At 35.5% G+C, this 23,420-nt stretch overlaps 2 protein-coding genes across 3 annotated transcripts in view; one reads left to right on the top strand and one right to left on the bottom strand.

Moving 5' to 3' along the window:
• The window catches only part of LOC133984144 (carcinoembryonic antigen-related cell adhesion molecule 5-like), a 150,759-nt gene extending 150,286 nt beyond the window's left edge, over nt 1-473 (bottom strand). For both annotated transcript variants that reach the window (XM_062423425.1, XM_062423426.1), the window contains exon 1: nt 336-473. In XM_062423425.1, the coding sequence (XP_062279409.1) occupies nt 336-381 (46 nt within the window). In that variant the 5' untranslated portion in view covers nt 382-473. The remainder of the gene's footprint in view (nt 1-335) is intronic.
• Nucleotides 474-2,571: 2,098 nt separating this feature from the next.
• Nucleotides 2,572-21,423, top strand: LOC133983910 (carcinoembryonic antigen-related cell adhesion molecule 5-like). Its single transcript, XM_062423124.1, has 11 exons — nt 2,572-2,657; nt 5,141-5,473; nt 6,019-6,294; nt 6,754-7,020; nt 8,172-8,447; nt 8,695-8,961; nt 9,579-9,848; nt 16,432-16,761; nt 17,367-17,642; nt 18,131-18,379; nt 21,329-21,423. Exons 1-11 carry the CDS (start codon nt 2,612-2,614, stop codon nt 21,421-21,423), a joined length of 2,685 nt encoding a protein of 894 aa, XP_062279108.1. The 5' UTR covers nt 2,572-2,611.
• Nucleotides 21,424-23,420: the final 1,997 nt, after the last annotated feature.

Raw genomic sequence — 23,420 nt, 5'->3', positions numbered from 1 at the left:
GCCAATTAGCCTCATTATGTTTAGGTGATTGTCAGAAGCTGCTGACATGATTCTCGAACAGTTTATACTGTGGTGTTTGTGTCCTTTGATAGAAGTATTAGACCATAACAAGGCAATTAAATATTAACAAACTGACCCAGTTAGTGAATGGTAATCAGTACACAGTGGTATAAAGTTATTTGTGTTAGTAGCCTAGTAGCAGTGACTTTTAGCTGGTTTTATAAATTCCTCGGCCAAAAAGTGAAGGCTAATGCAACTTTTCTGTAAGTAACAACATGTATTTTAACCAGCAAGTAAAAAAACCTATAAAACTCTCATATATTCAAGATTCTTACCTGTAAAAGTCACAGAGACAACACAAAGCAAAGGTAATATATCCATTGGTCTTTGTGAGATGTGTACAGCTGAGAAAAGTTAAACCATCAAACTCTGACTGTCTTAACCAATCACACAACTGGTGCCTCAGTGTCAGTGTAGAAAACCATACCTGCTGCGTATTGTGTTGCCAACTATGTGCATAGTGAGATAAACACTGAAGCCGTCATGACGATAGTTGAAGAGCATTGCCCTCTAGTGTTTGTGCTGAAAGTCTGGAAGTGATAGTACAGTGTAACTGCAAATCCCCAGTGCTGAGTACTTTATCTTACAATACAATATGCACTGTTTTGGATGTTTAGGTTTTTGGATTTTGCTAGATTTTGATCATTGTGCTATTTTCTGCCTTTTCTGCTTTATTTTCTATACTTAGTTGTTGAGCACTATAGATACTACACAGAGCACTAACTCTTCCTAATGAAATCCAATGTAAAAGCCTCACAGCCTTTTGTGACCTGTGTGTGTTCCTTTCTATATTTTGTTTTCATTTTATCTTGAATAGGTTTTTCATATGTTGGTGCTTCTGGTATATTTATGTTTGGGATATTTTGGTGACGGATGGTATGGTCTAATAGATTTTAAATGTTTCATCAAGGTAGTTTTCTGTGTCGTCACACATTTTCTGTGACCACAAACACTTCTTTCTCCCCAACATTGTTTTTTATGTTGTTTCCTGCCCAAATTAAGTTGGTCCAGATAATATTATTTTGTTGATATTCAAGGATCTGTTCATGAAGTGAAAGTTAGGGGCAGTTTATGTACTTAAATTGACAGTCTAAAGCAGGTGAGTAGATGTGTTAATAACACTTTAAGTCACTGTATGAGTCAGTACGAATGCTTTTTCTTTTTTTTTTTAAGATTTACTTATTTTTTATTTACACAGTAACTGGCAAAGAGACACTAGCAGGAAATAAGGAGAGAGAGGGGGGAATGACCTGGAGCATAGGTCACAGGTCAGATTTGAACCAGGGACGCTGCGATCACGTGGCATGTGCTCTAACCAATCGACCACCAGGGCGCTCCAGTAGGAATGCATTTCTGAATTAACTGATGACATGATGTGGGTCCTTACTACCTTGTGTTCATCTCTATATAAAACAAGGAATCTCTATCTGTCCCTTGCGTATCTCTTGAACTGTTCATTTGCTTGACTCAACCCTTGACCATTATATCGAACTTAATAAGATATCCATGTAATCTCTTAAACTATAAACTTTTTCAACTTCAATATGAATTGACTACAAAATAATTGCACAATTATGAGTGCTGTCAACTGGATTGTACACAATGTCCACTGTGTGGCAGCACAGGGTGACTGGATAGTTGGTGTACAGTTTAGATACGCTGTAAAAAAAAAAAATAATTTAAAAATGTAATTAAAAAGGAAATACAATGGAGCATTGTTTACTTTACAATAACATTTTGTAAAATAATGAACCAAACATAACTATTAATTTAAAAGAAAGAATTTTTTTTTTTAAACATTTCTTTGTAGAAATGACCTATTACTGTAGTTTAAATGCAGAACAACCATAATGCAAATAGCAATATAATACAGTTTAAGTGTTAAAATAACATTATTTGTAGATTTTGAGGGGAATTTACGGAACAATTCAGTTAAACTATATTGTGCCATAAAATGTCTTATAATGAGGCTTTTGCAGGTAATAATGTTGTTTGGTATTTTTCAGTGAAATGGGATTCTATGTACAATAAGCAACAACTGAGATCAGGTGTCATGGTGGTGTAGTGGTTAGTGTTAGTGTAATAGTGTAATAGTGTAGTGTTCCTTCACAGCAAGAGAGTTGTGGGTCCAAACCCAACAGCTGGCTGGGGCCCTTCTGTCTGGAGTTTGTATGTACTCCAGCTTTCTCCCACTGTCCAAAACATGCAGTTTAGGTCAACTGATCACTCTCACCTGTGAGGATGAATGGTTGTCTGTCTGCTCTCTGTGATCTCTTGCCCTGGGATTGGCTTATTATACAATACCTGAATAAAAATACCTGTTTTGCTTTTCAGTTCCTCATAGTCCTTTTTATCAATGATTAACAGCACGATGATGCAGGTAAACAATTTAGAGGAAATCTGATAGGGAAACATAAATAACACATTGCTTCCTTATTATCCTTCATATACTGAGATCCACATTGTCACACTGAAACCAGCCAAAGGAAATTTAAGGAGCTTGAAACAAAATCTTCTCTTTTTGGTCATACTTGATGATAATTCAGATAAAATGGAAACAGCTGTGACTCATTTCATCCTGCTGGCAGTCATCTCAGGTGAGCTCTTATCACTTGATACAGAACATACTAAATGTTTTTCACCAGTTTTTGAAAACTTCATACAACCAAAGACATTTTTACACATATTGTCTCAATTTTTGAAATATTATCCTTGGATTTGTTTTTCAAGTTATTTATGATGAAATGCTCATAGTGTTGATGTTGATATTAAGGTTTTACATTGTCTGATTACATTTACACTACTTTACAGACAGACTTGCTTTCTGAGCACTGTTTAGTTAGGGTGATGTTACCAAGAAAGGTTTGAGATTTAATCAAATCAGATGCCACAAGTCATGAGAGAGATTTTTTTTCCTTTTTTTCACAGTATTGCTTACATAAATTGCTCATTGCTTTCATTAGCAAATGCCATTAGAATAATATATTCTGGACAAACTTACCTTTGGGAGCACATAACATAAAAAATAATGTTGTTTGAGAAAAAAAATGTTTTAGGCATCAAGGTCCCAGATATGAATAAATATCTTGATGAAACATTTAAAATCTTCAAGTTCATCCCATAAGTGACCAAAATATTCCAATTATAAATATAACAGAAACACCAACATAACATGTTTAACAATAAAATGTATACAAAATATAAAATAGAGCACAAAAAACTCACAAAAAGCTGTGAGGTTGGATTTCATTATGAATATTATGAGTTAGGATTGGGGCTCTGTGTAGTATCTATAGTAATCAACAACTAAACTAAATAAACTAAGTATAAAAATAAAGCAGCAGCACAGCAGCACAATGATCAAAATATAGCTGCAAATCTGAATCAGTGCAGTGCAGTGCAAAGTACTCAGCATGGAGGATTTACAGTTACACTGTACTATCACTTCTAAACTGTCAGCTCAAACACTAGAGGGCAATGCTCTTCAGTGTTTGTCATGACAGCTTCAGTGGGTTTAACTCACTATGCACATAGTTGGCAACACAATACGTATCAGATATGTTTTCTACACTGACACTAAGATATGAGCTGTAAAATGTATTTGAGAGTTTTAAAGTCTTCCTCTTTTGCTGGATAAAATATTTTCCTTTGTTGTCACTTACAGAAAAGTTGCATCAGTCTTCACTTTTTGTCCAAGGAGTTTATAAAACCAGCTAAAAGTCGCAGCTACTAGGCTACTAACACAAATAACTTTATACCACTGTGTACTGGTTACCATTCACTAACTGGGTCAATCTGTTAATATTTAATTGCCTTGTTGTGGTCTAATACTTCTACAGTATCAAAGGGCACAAACTAAATTGTCCTCATAAAAATGAATGAAGAGAGCACTACAGTATAAACTGCTCTATAAACATATCATCAGCTTCAGCTATGATTTCTGACAGTCACCTAAACATTATGAGGCTGATTGGCTTGTTTCTGTCTTCCAGAATAACATCATTACGTGAAAATTATGACGTTATAATGTGAAAGTCATAGTGGTCTCAGGCAGAGGTGGAGGGTCTGCGGCTGGTGTGTGGATAGGGGCACAGATCATGCCCTCTATCTGATGTGATTATTTTCCCTCAGCTGTTAGAAGTGAGGATATGTGGTTAAAACATGCTGCGGCCATTTCATCCTACCATGAAGGCTACAGAGAGAGATGTGTCTTTGCTCACCCTAAAAGGAATCAGACTCCAACCTGTGCACTCTTTAAAATGTGTGTTAGTGCTTGTGGACAGTGGTGGCTCCTCCTACGTCAGATCAATGAATGAATGACCCTACCTTAAGAGGGTCAGGCTTATTCATCCTCCTGTATACAGCTGGATGAATGAGTCTGACCCTCCGTATACAACCACATGCATTTTAAAATCCTTCTCAGTATATTTATCACTGTATCATCCACTGTGCTCAGTAACAGCAGAATCTCATCACGTTTAAACCCACAATGAAGTACAAATTAAACGTTACAACATGAAACTTTTCACATTTTTTGAGATGTACAAATACGTTCTTTACTTTGAATTTGTGTCTCACATGTTTTTTTCCACAAGGAAAAGTTCAGTTAAATTGTTAAACTATATAAATAGGTGCATGCAAATATGAACATGCAAATATTGTCCTTTTAAAAGTTTAACTGCTGGACACAAGACATTTCTCTGTAAAGTCCATCTTCAGTGTATGTGTGTTGAATGACAAGTTGTGTTTAGGTTTCCACTTCAAACTTGTATAAGTTGCATATTGGACCACATTTAGCTCTAAACTAATTGTGAAATCACAAATCATGTTTGTCAGTGAACTTGTTAAACTAAAGATTTTTGATGATCACAGAGAAACTTTCTGGTATCAAACTGTGCACATACGTACAATCATTCTGCACAGTGAGGGTCAAACATTCAACTGATTTAACAATAAGAAAAACATGATTTGACTGTTTTTGACTGATTTGACTTTAAGACAGAGTAGTTTATGATGATAAAGTAAATTGTCCATGTGTCTCATATTCAGTCCTTCTCTAACATGTAACTGTCTCCTCCAGGTTTAACCAAAGGAAGTGGTGTGTTGCCAGATGAACTGACTGCAGCTGTTGGAGGGGAAGTGATGTTCACCACAACAGTGACTCCACCAGAAACACCATTTCTTTTTGTGAACTGGACTTTTGTTTTAAACACTATAGAAAGACCTATAATAACCTCCTTCAGTTCTTCAAACAACATTGGACCAGAGTATGAAGGCAGGATCATCCTCTACAGATCTACTGGATCTCTGAAGCTGATGGATCTGACTCTTAATGACATTGGAGAGTACAGAGTTAACATTATAACAGATGGAGGACACACGATAACAGGATTCACTGAACTGAAAATACTTGGTGAGCAGATGTTTCACATGAGCAATAGTTTTAAACATTAAATGGAGAACAAAATTAATTAATTTTAAGAGCAATAATGCAACATAATTGACATCTTATCTTACTACTTAGAATATCGGCTTCGTGCCTGAGATATGAATAACTTGACAGGTGCACATTTGTAGTATTGTTAGTTTTTCTGACTTGCCTGATATATATAAGACAGGAGCTTATCTATACATGAATGTAGTTGAATGTAATCTAATACAATTGTCTTATGTCTTATAAGACAATAAAGTCTTATGTTACATGCTAATTAAATGTGGCTTTTGTTGAGACTGTGTCAGAGTTGAATTGATTCAACTCTACAGTAATTTGGTAGTTTTAAGACTAAATGTTGTGGTGCTGAATTATATTAAACATTTCTAATGAGCCATCACCATAATGTACAGCCTAAGAAACTACCACAGAGTTGAATCAGTGACTTGTTGTCACAATGTCAACAGAAAGTTAAACTGACTTACCCTATGAGGTGTTTACTGTAGCATTTTGTTTTTCACCCACAGAGCCAGTCTCCAATGTAAAGGTAACTGCAAACAGCACAGACTTGATGGAGTTCAGCTCTGTCAGACTGTCCTGTTCTTTTTCTGGATCCTCTCCTTCTTTCCTCTGGCTGAACGGCAGCTCTGAGGTTACAGCCAGTGAGAGGGTTCAGTTCACTGATGGAGGCCGTACTCTTACTATCATCAATGTGACCCGCTATGACCAGAGGCCATTGGTCTGTAGAGTGTCCAATGCTCTCAATGGTAGCACCAGTAATCCAGTAAATCTTTACATCAACTGTGAGTTCTTAACATGCTCAGTATTTTATTTAATAGTATCTGCAAGCTTGATTATATTTGTGCCACATCTTACAAGGTGCCTGCATTATGCAGGCTAAACTGATCACTGTAGACACTGAGTGACTGCATGAGATAATCAAATCCAATATGACAGGCCTGCTGCTTCTTCACAAAAATAAATCTCACATTACATTAATGAAAGCACTGTGTACACAAAAACATTATACAGTATCATTACATTATTTTATTTTTTTTAATCACTGGGATGTTCAGTTTCATTACATTATATTGTTCAGGGATTTTCTGGTGACTTGGTGTATAGTGATGTAGTTGTGCATATTAATCAATTATGAGGTTTCACACTGCGTCAAGCTGTTGGATTCAGTTAGTTCTCATGATACAGTACTAACAAAATGTTTAGTTGATTATAAATTGCCTGTTTCTGCTCCCCATATTCAGATGGCCCAGAAAACACTCGTTTGAAGTTATCTCCATCTCAAGACCACTATGTGCAAGGGTCAACCATCAGCTTGTCTTGCTCAGCTGTCTCCAGACCTTCTGCTCAGTTTCGGTGGTTTTTGAATGGAAACCTGCTGTCTGGTTCTGGACCAAAGCTCACACTGATGAATATTCAGGGGAGTCAGAGTGGGAACTACAGCTGTAGGGCCTTTAACAGCAAAACTTGGAGATATCAAATATCTCTGCCTTCAGCTATAACTGTACTGGGTAAGTTTGCTATTAATATTGTGTCAGAGTACCAATAATATATATTTCTCCCATGTCTGTCTCAACTGTTACATTATTTATAAACACATAACAAATTAAAAGTTTTTTTGTTCCTTTAATGCAGAGCAGAAACTCTAATAACAACTTTACATACATTCCTGAACTAAATAATTGTTATTAAAATTGTGATATTCCAAACTTTGCTCTTACATAGACAATGAGGACATCACAGAATAAAATATGTTTGAGGTGGTAACAAATGCCTGTTTGTCTGACGTGGTCAAAAACAGGAAAATACTTGCAGCTAGTCAATGTTTGCTACTGGTACACACATTTAAGACACCAAGCTAATTTAACTTGCCAAGCTAATCACAATCAGTAAATAGTATGCAAGTAGCCATTCAAACATTTTCATGGAGAATGTAGGTATGGTCAAAGACTCAAAATTAACAGTATGGTCCACCAACACTGGTTAAAGATTTCACTACTGCAATCACTAAGGGTAGTGTTGTACAGAAGGCCATGGGAGCAGTTTCTACCACAATATAAAAGTTAAACATGCAGAGTGTGAGGAACAGCTGAACTAGTCCTCTCTGCTGTTTTAACTTTCAATGTTAAGACAATCATGTCTCAAACAGTCAAGTCTCACTGAAGAAAAGTCCAAGTGTAACAGCTCTGATACTGGACTGGAAAGTATTTATTACTTGCACTAGATGCATATTGTCTGATCGTACAGTTGTTGTGTTTAAATGTTTAACAAGTAATAGAAGAAGAGAGGAAGCAGAATATTTAAGTAGATACCGTTGTTTCTATTATGGCACTGACACCAGTCAGAGATTAACACTTTTTCCATATCTGAATGTAGAAGTTACTGGAAGTGTTTTCACTTCTGTGTTGAGTACAGTTTGTGTATGTCTAGTGTATAATAATTGTCAAACTCTTATTGAATGTTAAGCAAAACTAAATTATTCACTTCTGTTTTTAGTTGCCCCAGAAGCTAATGTGAACTATGAAAATCTAGTCAATAATATTCATTGTTGTGTCATTAACCTTTGATTCGTTCCCACTTTCTAAATTGCTGCACACTACTGAGCCATGATCCCTTTGCTACATAGTGTCAAGTATAAAACCAAAGTGTTTTTCACCCACAGCACAAGTCTCCAATGTAAAGGTAAATGCCAGCAGCACAGACTTGGTGGAGTTCAGCTCTGTCAGTCTATCCTGCTCTTCTTCTGGATCCTCTCCTTCTTTCCTCTGGATGAACGGCAGCTCTGAAGTTACAGCCAGTGAGAGAGTTCAGCTCACTGATGGAGGCCGTACTCTCACTATCATCAATGTGACCCGCTATGATCAGGGACCGTTCAGATGTCATGTGTTTAATCTTGTCAGTGATGGCACCAGCGATCCAGTAGAAATCTCCATCAGCTGTGAGTTACTAACCTGCACACACAACTTCTTATCCTTTAATTAAAAGCATGCTAGTGCAACAAAGCTTGATTCATATTATTGAATATGAACCAGTTAAGGACTGGCAATGATGACATTTCATCACCTGTATTGTGTTTTGTTATCTGACTGACATATGAAGCTATTAAAAGCCATCAGACTGAGCTAAACTGACAATAACTTTGCTTTATGCCGATATTTGTTTTTTACTTTCCATATTCCGCCCAGTTGGCCCAGAAAACATCATTGTGAAACTATCTCCATCACAAGAACACCATGTGGAAGGGTCAACTATCAGACTGTCCTGTTCAGCTGCCTCTAGACCCCCTGTTGAGTATCAGTGGTTTCTGAATGGAAACTTGCTGTCTAATACTGGACCAGAACTCACACTGATGAATATTCAGATGAGTCAGAGTGGGAACTACAGCTGTCGGGCCTTTAACTACAAAATTATGAGATATCAAACATCTCAGCCTTCAGCTATAACTGTACTGGGTAAGTTGTTGTAAGAAGCTGTATACACAGTGATATAGGTACAAAAAAAGTTTGCAAGTTTGTCACTGTATTACTTTTGTTTGACCAGTGTATAACTCTCCAAGATTATACACTGAATATTACAATGTTCTAATATAGCAGAGTGTTATAGAAATATTTGAATCTCTTTTGATTTAACATTTGCTTGATCTTATGGGTTAACCTCTTTCATTTCCTGTTTTTTAATGCTATAAGTCGGGTTGAAAATAAGAAAATGTCACTCCAGTTGATCATTTACATAGTTTAACATATAATTTAAATATGTCATTCTTCATTAAGACCCTAAAACCAGAATATTGGACTGAACACACAGTGAAAAAAGTCACAAGTCTTGTAACTATTAATTGCTTGAGTCAGTGTTGGAGGATCTCCATTATTCAGTGTTGTGAATGAATGTTAAACTCTCATTATTCTCATAACTAAAATCATTACTGATTTATTTTTGAGGATTTGTTCGGGCAAATCAGAAATAACAAGTTTCAACCTAATAGAAGGAAAATTACATGTCACAATCCTTCCAGCTGTCTGATACGTCATGATGTTCACAAAAAATGTAATTACTCTTCTTTCATCAACAGAGAGAGTATCTGATGCCTCTATCGTATCTTCAACACAGCTGATTGAGGGAAACTCTGTTAACCTGACCTGTGATGGTGCTGGCTCCATCTTTACCAGAGAGTGGATGAAGGACGGCTCACCACTGATTCAGACTGACAACATGATACTTTACAACACAAACAGAGTGTTGTCTTTTCTCTCTCTGAAGAAAACAGACAGTGGAGAATATTTGTGTAAAATCAGCAACCCTGTCAGCAATGATGAAGCTAATTACAGCATGATTGTTAACTGTAAGTAAAACATTGTAAAGTATTTATAGACCTATAACGCCTGCTTTTTAAGGCAATTATTATGCAGGTTTTCTATTCTTTATTAGTTATTTTTTCCCAATCAATGTACTACATAAAAAACACATTATTTGTGCTGGTTTAAGAACTTCCCATGTATTTGTTTTCAGATGGACCAGAAAATGTTCAAATCACAGGACCAAGTGAGATAAACGTGAAACAGACCTTAACATTAACCTGCTCTGCTGCGTCTACACCATCTGCCAGTTACACCTGGATACTGAATGGGACAAATATATTATACAATTCTGATGTGTTCACTAAAAACATGAGTGAACTGTCTGACAGTGGCAGCTACACTTGTCGAGCACTGAATGAAATAACTTGGAGAACATCATTTGCGGTTCATCGATTGTCTGTAACAGGTATGTGATTAACGTACAGTATTATACCTCTAATAATTTGAAGAGCAGCAGTCTCCCAACAGATTGTATTAATACCAACAAAATAAAAATAAATGAATAACCAATGACAAATGAGGACATCATTATATCCGTAAAAGGTTAAATTAAACTGATTACCAGTGTTTATTATTATATTATATTATAGAAGAATATACTATAATTATTCATTTGTGTCCTGAAATTTTGATTGTATTTTCAAACTGATTTTCAGATGTGTGGTGATTGCAGACACAGACAGAAAAGCCGGGGATCAAATCATAAATCTTCTGATTAGTACCCATTCTACCTCTGATCCATAGCCGACCCAAAACTAAACTGCCTCCTTCAACCTATACTTCTCATAATAATCATATGAAGAGATAAGAAGCATGATGCATTCAACAGATTTTGTTCCATCAGGTGAATGATTTGTGTTTGATCCTGTAATCTATGTAATCTTTTTATATATCAATTTATATGTACTAACAATTACCATTTACTGTGATATAAACCCTCTTCAGGCAAGTTTGTGTGTCTAAAATTGCAAATTGAAGTGATAATACTTTTTCTTTTGTTTCATTTCATACATTCCCAGAGAAAGCTGGAGGTCTTTCAGCTGGTGCCATCGCTGGAATAGTAATTGCATGTTTGCTGGTTGTTGGAGGAGCTTTGGGTGGAGGGTTTTACATTTATAACAAAAAGTAAGTGAAAAAAATAGTGATCAAGATAATTAAATAAGAAATTAATTCCTTTAAGTGGAAAAATTCAAATTCAAAGCGAACTGAGCATTACCTACATACTGAATATAAAATGGGAAATACAATCTCACCATGAAGCTTAGATTGAGTTGCTGTGTTTACTGTTGAGAAATGTTATTTAAAACCAATAACTCAACTTAACAATGTTTTTTTCAATGTTTAGAACCAACAAAAATGCTGAGCCACAAGTCACAGGTTGGTATTCATCTGATCTAATTTAATGTTTTCTAAACTCAAACTACCACAATACTGTAGCAACATAGACAAAATGAAGAATACATTAGAAATTAATATGATCATAATCATATGTAACAAAACTCTATTTTTCCACAGAACAAGACTTACATATTTATGAGAACAGCTCAGAGCTATATGGGAACACAAAAAAATAATACCTTTTGAAGGTACAGTAAGTTCTAATCTTATTATTCTGATTCAGTGAAAAGACAAACTTTGACTAGCAGAGCATCATGTTTTTTATGCAGTAGAAATTATTTCTCTTGGTTTAGACCTGAAAAGACTACAATGGGTCAACTATTAAGATTACTCACCACTGAAAGTCAATCGAAACAGCAACTCTTTGTCTTAATCAGCTGTTTTTTGTCTTGCAGATAATTGAAAAATCATCACCAGCATCAAGAAAACAAGTGTCTTTTATGGATGGCAGTGTCAGATCATCAGTCTTTGGTCCACACTGAAATATCTCAACAGTTATTGCTACTAAATTTTGTAAAGGCATTCATGTTTCACAGAAGATGAATCATGTTGACTTTGATGACATCCTGACTTTTCTTCTACAACCACCATGAGTTTCATGATGAGTTTCAAAAATGTGTACTTTTGAGTGAAATATTTAAACTATGTCCATGAAATCACCACACATTAATGTCTCTTATTTGTTGATCCTTAACTTTTAATATAGCACCAGCAACAGGTCCAAATTTATAAATGAAATAAAATACTTTGATTTATGGTAAAATACCTGCAGCAGCCTCAACTGTGCAGTGAGTCAAAACCCTTAGTTTAGCTTGTGAACAAGCTGTGGCAAACATTATATCTGCTGCTGTAAATCAGCATGTCAGCATTGTCTTTGTAAATATGTAAACATGTAAACATGTATATGATGTAAGTTATTTAGCTCAAAGAAGCACTGAGTCTACAGAGCTGCTAGCTGTAGATTCACATTACAGTGAAAGAACAAGGTGATTAGCTGATGGACTTTTATGAAAACCTACAAGCTACAATGCAGTTTTTGTTGTTTGTTTGTTTGCTTGCTTGTTAGTTAGTTATTTAGTTAGTTAGTTGTTCGTTTGTTCGTTCGTTCGTTCGTTCGTTTGTTCGTTTCACTCAAAGATGTCCTTTTAATGATAGATCTATTAGAAATACATTTAAAAACACATTGACATTATTTTTGACTGTTAATTTACTGTTATCCATTAAATTAAAGTATTTTTTCTTATTCATGACGTAGCAGACAAGACTTTTTGGATTTATCAACTTTTCCCTGTATAGTTTTGATGTTGACATTATTTTAATAAAGCTGTATTTATATCCTTTAAATGTGTACTTGAATTTATACATTTTACTTTTATTCATTTATATGTTACAACAAAAATAATAATCAATAATTTATTTATTTATTTTACTTTAACGCAATACAAACATATAATGACATTAAAACACATCAATGTATTTGTCATATAACTCCTGTGGGCACCCATGACTACAGGATGGTACATAAACAGGTAATTAATCACAATATCATAACACACAGTTATGTGCATTATAACTACATTTATAAGGCATATGTAACCATTTATTACATTTTATAGTGTATAATGCTTATAAATGGTACATAGAGGGATTTAAAGTAAAGTATAACAGAAACATTAATGGTTATGTGAATTTATTGGTGTAAGATTTTAGGATTGACTTTCCATGACTTAGTGCCTCCAGAGGACAACAACTGAAAGGTAATGATCAAACTTTAACATACATCCAAATGTGGTCATAGATCAACTGTCAAGATATGGCTCCTGTTAAAGTAAGCATTTTAAATCTACTTATGTAAAATGCTTAAATAATTATATAAATCTGTAGAACACTTTCATGCCAAAAGCTACAGTATGTTGCCCTCCTGTGGTGTAACTACGATTGTGCTGGTTGGTCTGTTGGATAAAGGGACACAGAGCAAAACGGGTATTAGTTTAATGTTTTCTTGCTTGTACATTTATGCATGCACTGTTTGTAATAGTGTATGAATGGTTATTGTAAAACAAAAAATAATCCAATTTCCACATTGTCTTCATTTGTGCACATTTTAAAAAGGAAAAAAAAACATCCCGGTATATACCTGAAGAAAGCTATGAGGCTACTACTAGTTTTTTATTATCTTCATTTATGCATAGAAGGAAATTAAACATTTGAGTATTATGAGTGCTATGGAAAAGAAAATAAACATGAGTGAAAAATATATACAAGAAAGAAAATTGCATTGTTGACCATGAACACTACATCCACTAAAAAATCAAATCTCATTTCTATCATGACAATCCACTGATGACACACACATAGTCCTAAAATAGCTTCTTATTACTAGAAAAAGAATATAGACACTCAATTTGTTCACTATTGACAGAGTCATTGTAAAAATTTGGTTTGGTTTGGTTCTGGATGTAAACTGTTGAAGTTAACCTGTTACATTCTGTTTACATTAGAGGTTACCTTTACAGACATTACCCAAAGAATCTAATCTGAGCTCATAAACATTTGTGACACAAACTTCACATGTTTAATTTTACCATCAATTTTGAAATTCAGCTTCATAAAACTTGGTTGTTTTGTGTGTCTTTATGTTAATAAACTCCATGGTTTTGTTATTTTAAAAGGTGTTGTCAGAGTTGTAGTTTGGGTCGGTGTTGAAGTGTTCTTCACCCCATAAGTTTGACTAAAGGTGGGGGGTAACAATATCTTTGCCTAGCAAGTGTGAATGAAATTTTTTGGACTCTTTATCTTCTTGAATACATTTTAGAAAGTAGCGTACAACTAGGGGTCACAAGTAGACGATGCTTCATTGTTCATTGAGAACGCATGGTGACTTATCAGTCACTCAGCCCCTAATGAACCACATTACCTCCATCACTCCCAGTACACAGTGAGACCACAGAGATTGAGTAACCTTGTATTTACACTGAGACTGGCACTTACAAAAGCACATTGTTCTGTTGGTGACACATCCCTGACAGACGTTTCACCTCCCATACTGTACATTCACTTGTCAGGAGTTATAGACACATACGACACATTGTCAATACCTCATTGTTTCCGCTGGTTTCATCTTTGTGTCATACCATTCAGGCAGAGACACAAAGGCATGGCACTTACCAGACAGTGATTAAAGCGAGGTTTAATAAAAAATAGAAATAATACACCTTAATGTAAGGGACAGAATATGAAGAACCCTGTATGCAATATACACAATTTTTTAATCAGTTTATAAATCAGTGTATCAGTAGACATTGAAGTGTACAGTACTGTTTGTAAAGCTGTTTGATGGAGGCTGAGTGTCTCCTGGATGTCTTTGATCCACCTCCTCAAGGAATGCTACGACTGGCTGCCACTTGTCAAACATGACCCTGTAAGAAGCCCAAAACCACTCACTTAAGAGCTCATAAAATTCATGCACAACACCTCCTCCTCCCCCCTCACCCCACTACCACCATGACTCATCCACACATATACATAGCCTAGAACACAGTCTAAAACATTTATAATCATGCCTATTATATTATGTTCTGCTGTTATATTACCTATAGTAAATTGACTCTTGGTTGCTTGGAGAAGCAATGACCTTCCAATTTAACCTTTTTCAGCTCATTAAAATTGTATTTGTCTCTTGTCCTGAAGCTGATATCATTTTTCTGGAGGCCAAAATATGAAGGTGAACTCATGTTGCTTAATTAAGGCAAAAGTAATGAATGAGTCATCTTAATCTAAGGAAACCATGTAAGAATACTTCCCAAACAGATCAGTATTTATACACAAGTTTCAATTTTGTAGCACAAAGAGAAGAATCACACACCAGTCGGACAGGAGAGGATGACCCTAACCCTAACCCACAACACAGAATGTTTTACATAATTAAATCAAACATAAATTGAGAAGATGAATATAATGAATTAATGTATGACTTATCTGGAGTTAATAATAATAAACTGCTGGTCAATTAAATGTCAAATCATATAAAGTTATACATACAACACATTCTGCATGTTGGAGATAAACTTAAAGTATCAAAATTATGTTGTGAATAGGGCCACCATTAGAGTAAGATCACCAGTAAAATCATTAAATCAAATATAAATATTCACAGCTATAGTGTAAGATAACCAAGATCATTTTTATTCACCTTTATTTGACCTCGAAAGACCAGAGAGGAATCCTCACTTACAATGGTGTCGAGATTTAGACCAAACAGCAACAAGACAATAATGAAATGTAAATAAAAATTGAAGAAAATAAATACAGTGAATTAATACAAAAGAAGTAAACAGATAAGACTACAGTGACGTTAAAAACATTTACAATCAATTAAAACAAGGTCTGAAATAAGGCTTTTGAACAGATGTAGCATTGGAAAATAATCCAAGTTTAAGGCTTTTTGCAGTTTCCAAGTGTAAGGTGCATTGTAGGAGAATGACATTATTATTTCAGTTATGGCTAATGGAGTGTGGAGCAACCTGATAAGGTGGTCAGTTGAGTTAGAGGGCCTTTATTTGCATTTTTGACTTTTTATCAAAACTTCTGTTACAGTTTGGTTGTCAAAGTTAGAACTAGGATCTAAGAATGGGTTGTTCTTTCAGCACAATTGGCCACCAGTCGTTTGATCAAAGGGAATTTCCTCAAAACCAATTAGTCCAACAGCAAGAGTCCATCAAGGTGAGCCTCAGTAACTCCTGACTGAACATACAGTGTACCCACAGGCATTTTGGTGTATGTACACAGTGGTATCGTAAACATAGTTTGTGCTTTACATACTAAGTGGGAGGCTGAAGTCGGTCTTGTGGCTTTGGGTGTGGGACAATAAAAGGCCGGCAGCACACGAGACTCTCTATGTTTTTGACTTTGGAGAGGACTGTGAGCCAACGTCACATCAGGTATTGTTCACTATGGACGAGAAGAGGCTCTGGACTGCTGTGCTGCTCATTTTATCAGGTAGACTTAGATTCATATGGTTTTTGATGGAAGAATAATGTTTTTAATCAGAATTAATAAGCTGTTGTATTAGTGTAAGAAACTAGATTTATTATTTTGTTGAACATTGAGACAATAGAGCACTTTCTGCAGCATCACAATGTTGCTCTAACAGTAATTTTTGTTCATCAGGTTACTTAGGTATGTGTGTGAGTGAAGGTATCTTACCTCCAGGACCTCTGAGTGGAGCTGTGGCGCGCACAGTCACGTTCACTACCACCCTCAGACCTCCTGATAGTCCATTTGTCTCTGTAAGCTGGAGCTTCAGAGGGGTGAACATCATCACCTCCTCAAACTCCGACATCATTGGGACCGGATACACCAACAGGATCTCATTAGATCGAGCTACGGGGGCCCTGGAGCTCGGCAACCTCGTGCCGGAGGACAGCGGGTTGTACAAAGTCACCATCATACCAGAAGGAGAACCACAGAAACAGGGAGAGACCACACTGAATGTGTATGGTGGGTTTACTATTATAGAGTAATAATTTTCTACAATGAGTGCTGTCTTCAAAGCCCATTTTATTGATACAAGTTCAGGCAAAAATAATTAAATTACATTAAAATAATTAAATGGATAAAAACTGTTTTTCTTAATATTCTGATATAGTAGAGTCATGCATGGTGGACACAATATCCAATAATCCAATACAGTAAACCTACAGTTTTTGTACAAATGTCAGACAATAAATGATATTGTTAAAATAAATAAGATTCTAGTGTTTATGAAGATATCCATGATTGTTTTTGCCTTTAAACAACCGGAATAAACTTTAAGCTAGTGCTTAAACCCAGTTGTGTTACATTAATGTGTCCAAAAAAACCAACAACAAACAAACAAAAGAAATAAATTATTTTTCAATTAAATGTATTTATATAGAATTGACATGAACATCTACATAAAGTGATATGGAAGTGTTTCCTGGGTAGCCAATTTAAAATCTAACTTGATCAGGACCAATACAAATGAATAAAGACATTTTTACTGTGTTTTGTGTTTCTCTGTGTCAATGCATCTTTTTTTTTTCACCATTTCCTATCGACTCACACTTTCTCTCTTCTGTCAGAACTGATAACAGACGCCGCCATTAGCAGCCCCGCAGCCATCCTCATAGAAGAGAAAAGCTCCACCAACCTCACCTGCAAGGCCTCCGGCTCCATCAGCACAAGAGTGTGGATAAAAGACAGCCGTCCTCTCCATCCCAGTGACAGAGTCAGCTTCTCAGTGGACAACAGAACAGTGTTCATACAACCTGTTCACAGCTCCAACCACGGCATCTACCAGTGTCTAGTCAGCAACCCAGTCAGCACCATGACTGCAGCCCATAACCTCACTGTCAACTGTGAGTATACTCACTGCTCTCTGCAGTACTGAATTAGTTCATACAAGGTTAGTCCTAACAAAAAAGATCATAGGAAGTCATTGTAAAGGGAAAATTATATGCATAGGAGACCTTCTTTGGGGTGATTCTCATTTTTTAGCCATATTAAGGGCATTAGGTACAGCACTGAACTCTCTGGCTTAAAGAAAACATATTATGCACAATTACGGGTCTATATTTTTAATCTGGGGCTTTACTGGGATATCTTTGCATGATTTAAAGTTCAAAACACTCCTTATCTTTTACCGAATTTTATTCAGGTCAGCCACTTTCTGAAACAGGCCATTTTAGCACCTGTAAGTTGGAAACTTACTTAAAAAGGAGTGTTCAGCCCAACTTTTGGAACTTTAACCATTTAGAACACAGACATCTGACAGTATATAAATGACAGAAACTCACAAAAATGTTATGCCCCCTGTACATACTGCATATTTCTCTTCTCTGTTCAGTTGGACCACATAACATATCAATTATTGGACCATCAGCGGCTCCACCTGGCCAGAAAGTGACACTGAAATGTACAGCAGCCTCTGTCCCACCAGCAATCTTCAGCTGGATGTTGAACGGCAATGAGACACATGTTAATAACTCCTTGTATATCATAGAGAGGTTGGAGGCAAAAAATACAGGAAACTACACCTGCACTGCCAGAAATATGGTGACCTTGCAGGAAAACTCCACAGTTTTGAATCTGAGAGGTAAGATTTCCCCTTTGAAACTGGACAGTGATGTATGCATTCATTTGTCTTTAACATACCATGGTCATTTTGTTACTAATACATATATTTTAAGGCCAGGTGACATTTCAAGTGATGGTAATTATTTAATTACTTACTTCATAAAGCATCCTGTGCTGCTCCCTGCTGGTCACTGACAGTGCTGGTGATGAGCTCAATGAGCCTGAGGGGGTTAATGTAGCTGATAATGAGCTGGAGGTGACAGGTGATTTAATAATTTATAATATATATACCCAATAATTCACATTTAAGCTCCTATATCTATTTTAATTGCCACATTTATCTAACATTTCTTTGTGTGTCTCTACAGATTCTTGCCTCCTTGATGTGTTTTTGATTATGATGGATAATCTTCTTTAAAATCAACCAAATGACAGAAACAATGAATATTATTTTGACCCAAGAGACTTTACTTCTATGTCACCTCATTCCTGAGACAATGTGGAAACACTCACACTGTGAAAAAACATTACTTAATACACCTAACAATCTATTTGAAAATAAATGTACAGATAATATAAGATCACACTGATTATCACATGAATTATTTTATTATAATTATTTTTATTATTTATATCAGCATCATCTGAATTTACTATTCATATTTCTTATTATTCCTTAAGTATTCAAATAAAAGTCTATGTGTCAACAATTGTTTGGTTTTGGGTTTTGTTTGTTTGTTTGTTTTTGGTATATTGTGTATTTACAAGGCTGCTACTACTACTCTACTTACTTATCACTGCTCTCTGGTTACAATTAAATACAGTACGACGTCAGATCGCAGGACATTTTAATATTAGCTGTACTTCATACTCACACTGAACTAGGAAAAAGTAGGTTAAAACATGCTTTATAAAAATGGTTGAAGTTACACTCTCTTTCACTTAGAGATTTTAAAAGTTTTCTTAATTGTGAAAAAAAGTGTAATCTATGTCTGTGAATTATCTGTGTGTTTATTTCTTTGTACAAAGTTCTCTCTTTAAAAAGAGATCCTGATACAATGAGACTTCCTGTTCAAATAAAGGATTGAATAAAAGTATGTCTGGCAGCCTTTGTTTGTGACCAGACAGTGAAATTAATATGATCACATTACTGTAGGTGTCCCTGCTTCTCCCGGAAGCTGTTGTTGCAAACATACGGGGGGGGGTTTCCAAATCCACTGTTACTCATATTCAGTGAATTAATCTGGGTTACAAAAAGTTCAGCAGTGTTGCTTCACTGTTGCATCACCATTGTACAAACATTGTGATAGCAACTCTGACTGTGGCACTTCTCTTATTTCTCTTCCTGTTTCGGTCTCTAATAATCAAAAGTGATTTTGAAATTCTTTGAAGTAATGTGATGTAAGTGTATGTCACAGAAATCACATACAACAGCTTGTGTATTTGTGCAAGTTATTGTGTGCAGTCATACTATATTCTATTGTGTTGGTATATAAACTATGTAAATGTGTACGTACAACATGTACATAATTATGTATAATTCCTATTTACAGCATGTAATACATTTAAATCTTTATTCTGCCCGTTGATTGATTCCTCTGCAACAAGTTTGCTGAATTATTTGAGTGACTGATCAAAGCTATTTGTATGGCTAGGTACCAATTAGAAGTAACTGAGAAAATGTGTTTGTTTGTTTGTTTGTTTGTTTGTTTGTTTGTTTGTTTGTTTGTTTGTTTGTTTGTTTGTTTTATTTGTTGTTTTGTGATCAGGGTGAACTAACACTTTAAGTTTCTGGAGACATCTTCACCAGTCCTCCAACGTGTCATCTAGGAGTGCATTTAGTGTGAAAACCTTTGTACTGCAGCGTTTTTACTGGTTGAGCGATATTTTGCCGCATTAAGCCTAGATTTAAATGTTCTTTTTAAATTCCATTAAGCATTTTTGCCTGCTTTGACTTGGACAACTTAGGATGAAGAGCTTTACCTATTTCAGTTGTTATTGCTGTCTTGCCTTGTAAACCAGTAATTTACATGCAGAGAACAAGCCAAATTTGACCAAATGAAACAGGCAGCATCCCTGACCCGATTACCCTGTTCAACGCCTGGAGCTAATTTTGCCAGGGACTGTGATTGGTGGAGATAACTATACACCACTTTTGTATTATACAGCTTTCTTCAGGAGGCTTGACATGAGGGCACCAGTGTGAGGCTGTAAATTATCACTGCTCTGCTTTCTGCTCTTTTGTTTAATTCTCCCACACACACATGAACCCACACACATAGACTCTCACACATATGAAGCTGTTAATAGGAAGAAATAGACAGTGTCCATTTTTAATGTCTTTATCACCACAATTTGCTCTTTTATATAAAGGGGAGCAAAGAATTGTGCAAATACTATATTTAAAGAAGACAAAGTAGCATATCATTAGCATTACATGTACAAAAAAGTATGTCTGCCTTAGAAATTTGTTTGTGTGCAATTTGCTCTCCAACATTAGAGTTGAAATTTTTTAAAAAGGTGAATTTTGTTGTTGTTTTTGTTTTTTGGTTGATGGCACAAGGAGTTACTTCGATACTTAAATACATTTTTTAAGGTGATCTTTTTCTCTCTTTTTCTTGCAGTGCTGCTGTAAGAATGTGAGTATTTGATACACCATAATAGAGAGATTTTAATACCAATACTTTTTACCAGCCAGTGATGATGTTACTGATTCAGTTTTAAACCCACCTAACCATAAGTTGTTTTTAGTAGTAAATGCAGCTCTATTCATTTCTCAGACAGTTTTCATCAATGCTTTAGTGTTTCTGTGTAGTATTAGTTCTCATTTTCACATCAAGGACCCCTAAACTTACACAAATTAGATCACAGACCCCCATCTGATGAGAATTTTGATTTGAGATGTCACACGTCCTGCCACTGTGTTACTTATAGATGGAATAGTGAACATAAATGATTCCCCTTTTAGGTCGGGACCCCTTGGAGACTCCTCCAAGGCCACTGGAGGTATCTGGACCGAATTTTGTGAACCACTGCTGTATGGAGGACACCATCATCATTTGACCACATGAGGTCAGTGTTTCTCTTTAAAGATAATCAGCGGCAGGGAATCGTGCAGAACTGCTGATTGCTGAATTATCAGACTTGGAACAAACTAAACAGAAACCATCGGAACATGAACGTTTTGATTAAGATATTATTATTAGAAAGAAGAACTGAGACATGAAATATACCTCCTGACGAAGTCACAACAACAACAATTTTCTTCTCTTTCGTAAGCAAGTTATTTTAATTACTTTTTATTAGACTCGCTTGTTTTATGTCACAGGTGTGTTTTTAATAAGCGGTTGATACATCTTCAGAAACCTGCAGGGAAGCGGACAGCACACAGAATCAGACACACATTATACATATTTAGTTTATATACAGTGCTGGTGGATCTGAGGCAGCTCGACGATTGCAGCGTTGAAGCAAATATCACGTGTGTTTGAGTCACTGTTGGTGAGGAGTTGACACTAAACTGTTTGTTCCTCTTTGCAAATGCTCATTTTTTTCTGTTTGCCACTTTTCTGGGACCCGTTGCAACTTTGGATGTTTTTTGACTGATCAGCTGGACGGATCTGCATCTTTGTAAGTTTCCTTTTTTAATCCTGACTTGAACGCTGCTTTAACTTAACGTGACCAGTGGTGGAAGACGTACTACAGTAATACATTATTTAAGTGAAAGAATCAATCCCACAGTGTAACCATACTGCATTTAAAATGTACCTAAATAAAAGTATTCAAGTATTACCTGCTACATTTACTAAAAGTAGGCTATTAAAGTAAAAGTGCTGGTTTTGAAGAAAATCCAGCCGTGATATGAAATACATTTATTGATGTGTCAATGCATAATCAGCATTATATATTGTTGTAGCTGATGGACATGGAGCTCGTTTAAACTGCTTTATAATGCTCATACAGTAAGATACATCTGAAGGGTCCGGACCCTTGAGTTGATAGATTAAGTTGTAAAGAAGAAAAAAACATAGTTCTACTGCATAAAATTGGACCAATTTATTTTAGACTTTTTTTTAAAGCACAAAAATGCAAATATTGCAGTGTTTTACTTCTTTGGGCTTTAATATGTTATTTATTTGAAACCATAGGAGGTGAAGTGTTTCTTTGGTGGAACCGCAAATATCTCATGTCAAAGAAACACAAATACACACTGGTTAAGGGCCCACAAGCCAAAATGTTTGAGAACCACTGGATTAACCTTTGCAATGCAGTAATTTATGAGATCATCATCATGTTATTTTATGTAAAATGTCATTCTAAAAAGTAACCAGTAAAGTTGTCAAATAAATGCAGTTGAGTAAAATGTCCCTCTGAAATGTATTGGAGTAGAGTTATTAAGTAGAATAAAATGAAAATATTCAAGTAAAGTAAAAATGTGTTTAAGTACAGTACTTGAATAAATGTTCTTAGTTATTCCACCACTGAATGTGACTCACTTTATAATGTTGATTTACTGCAGTAACTTCCTAAATCGGTGTATTCGGTTGTGTATATATAGGGAACTATTATATTGTACTGTGAGGTGTTTTTTTGTCCACCCTGTGTAGGTGTGCACAATGAAGAATTGCAGCAAATCACATTACATACTGCTGTTGATTTACATCACGTCATTCCCAGGTAAGACAAAAAACTTGTTTGCAGTGGGCTGCTGTGTATGTAACACCTGCTAGTTGGTAAATATTGTTATAAAATCATATTAAGTGACTTTTTTAGACGTTCACTTGTGAAACTTGTCTTCAACACAAGCTATACTAACATATTTTTGAGCCCACTTTGTTAGCACACTGTTCCTCTATTATTGCAAATATATTTTATGATGTGACAAGTTACAGTATAATCAGAGCTGTCAACTCTGCATGTCTGAAATATGTATATATTTACTACAAAATAAATACCAGTCAGTCAAAGAGTGCAATCAAACTAAGACTGTACATTTAATTTCCATTTCATCTGTCTTTCTCTTCCCCTTGTCACCATATCACTATGTTGTTTGGCAGCTC

Source organism: Scomber scombrus, chromosome 7, assembly GCF_963691925.1.
Source record: "Scomber scombrus chromosome 7, fScoSco1.1, whole genome shotgun sequence".
Taxonomy (NCBI): Eukaryota; Metazoa; Chordata; class Actinopteri; order Scombriformes; family Scombridae; genus Scomber; species Scomber scombrus.
This window is presented reverse-complemented; position numbering and strand designations above follow the sequence as displayed.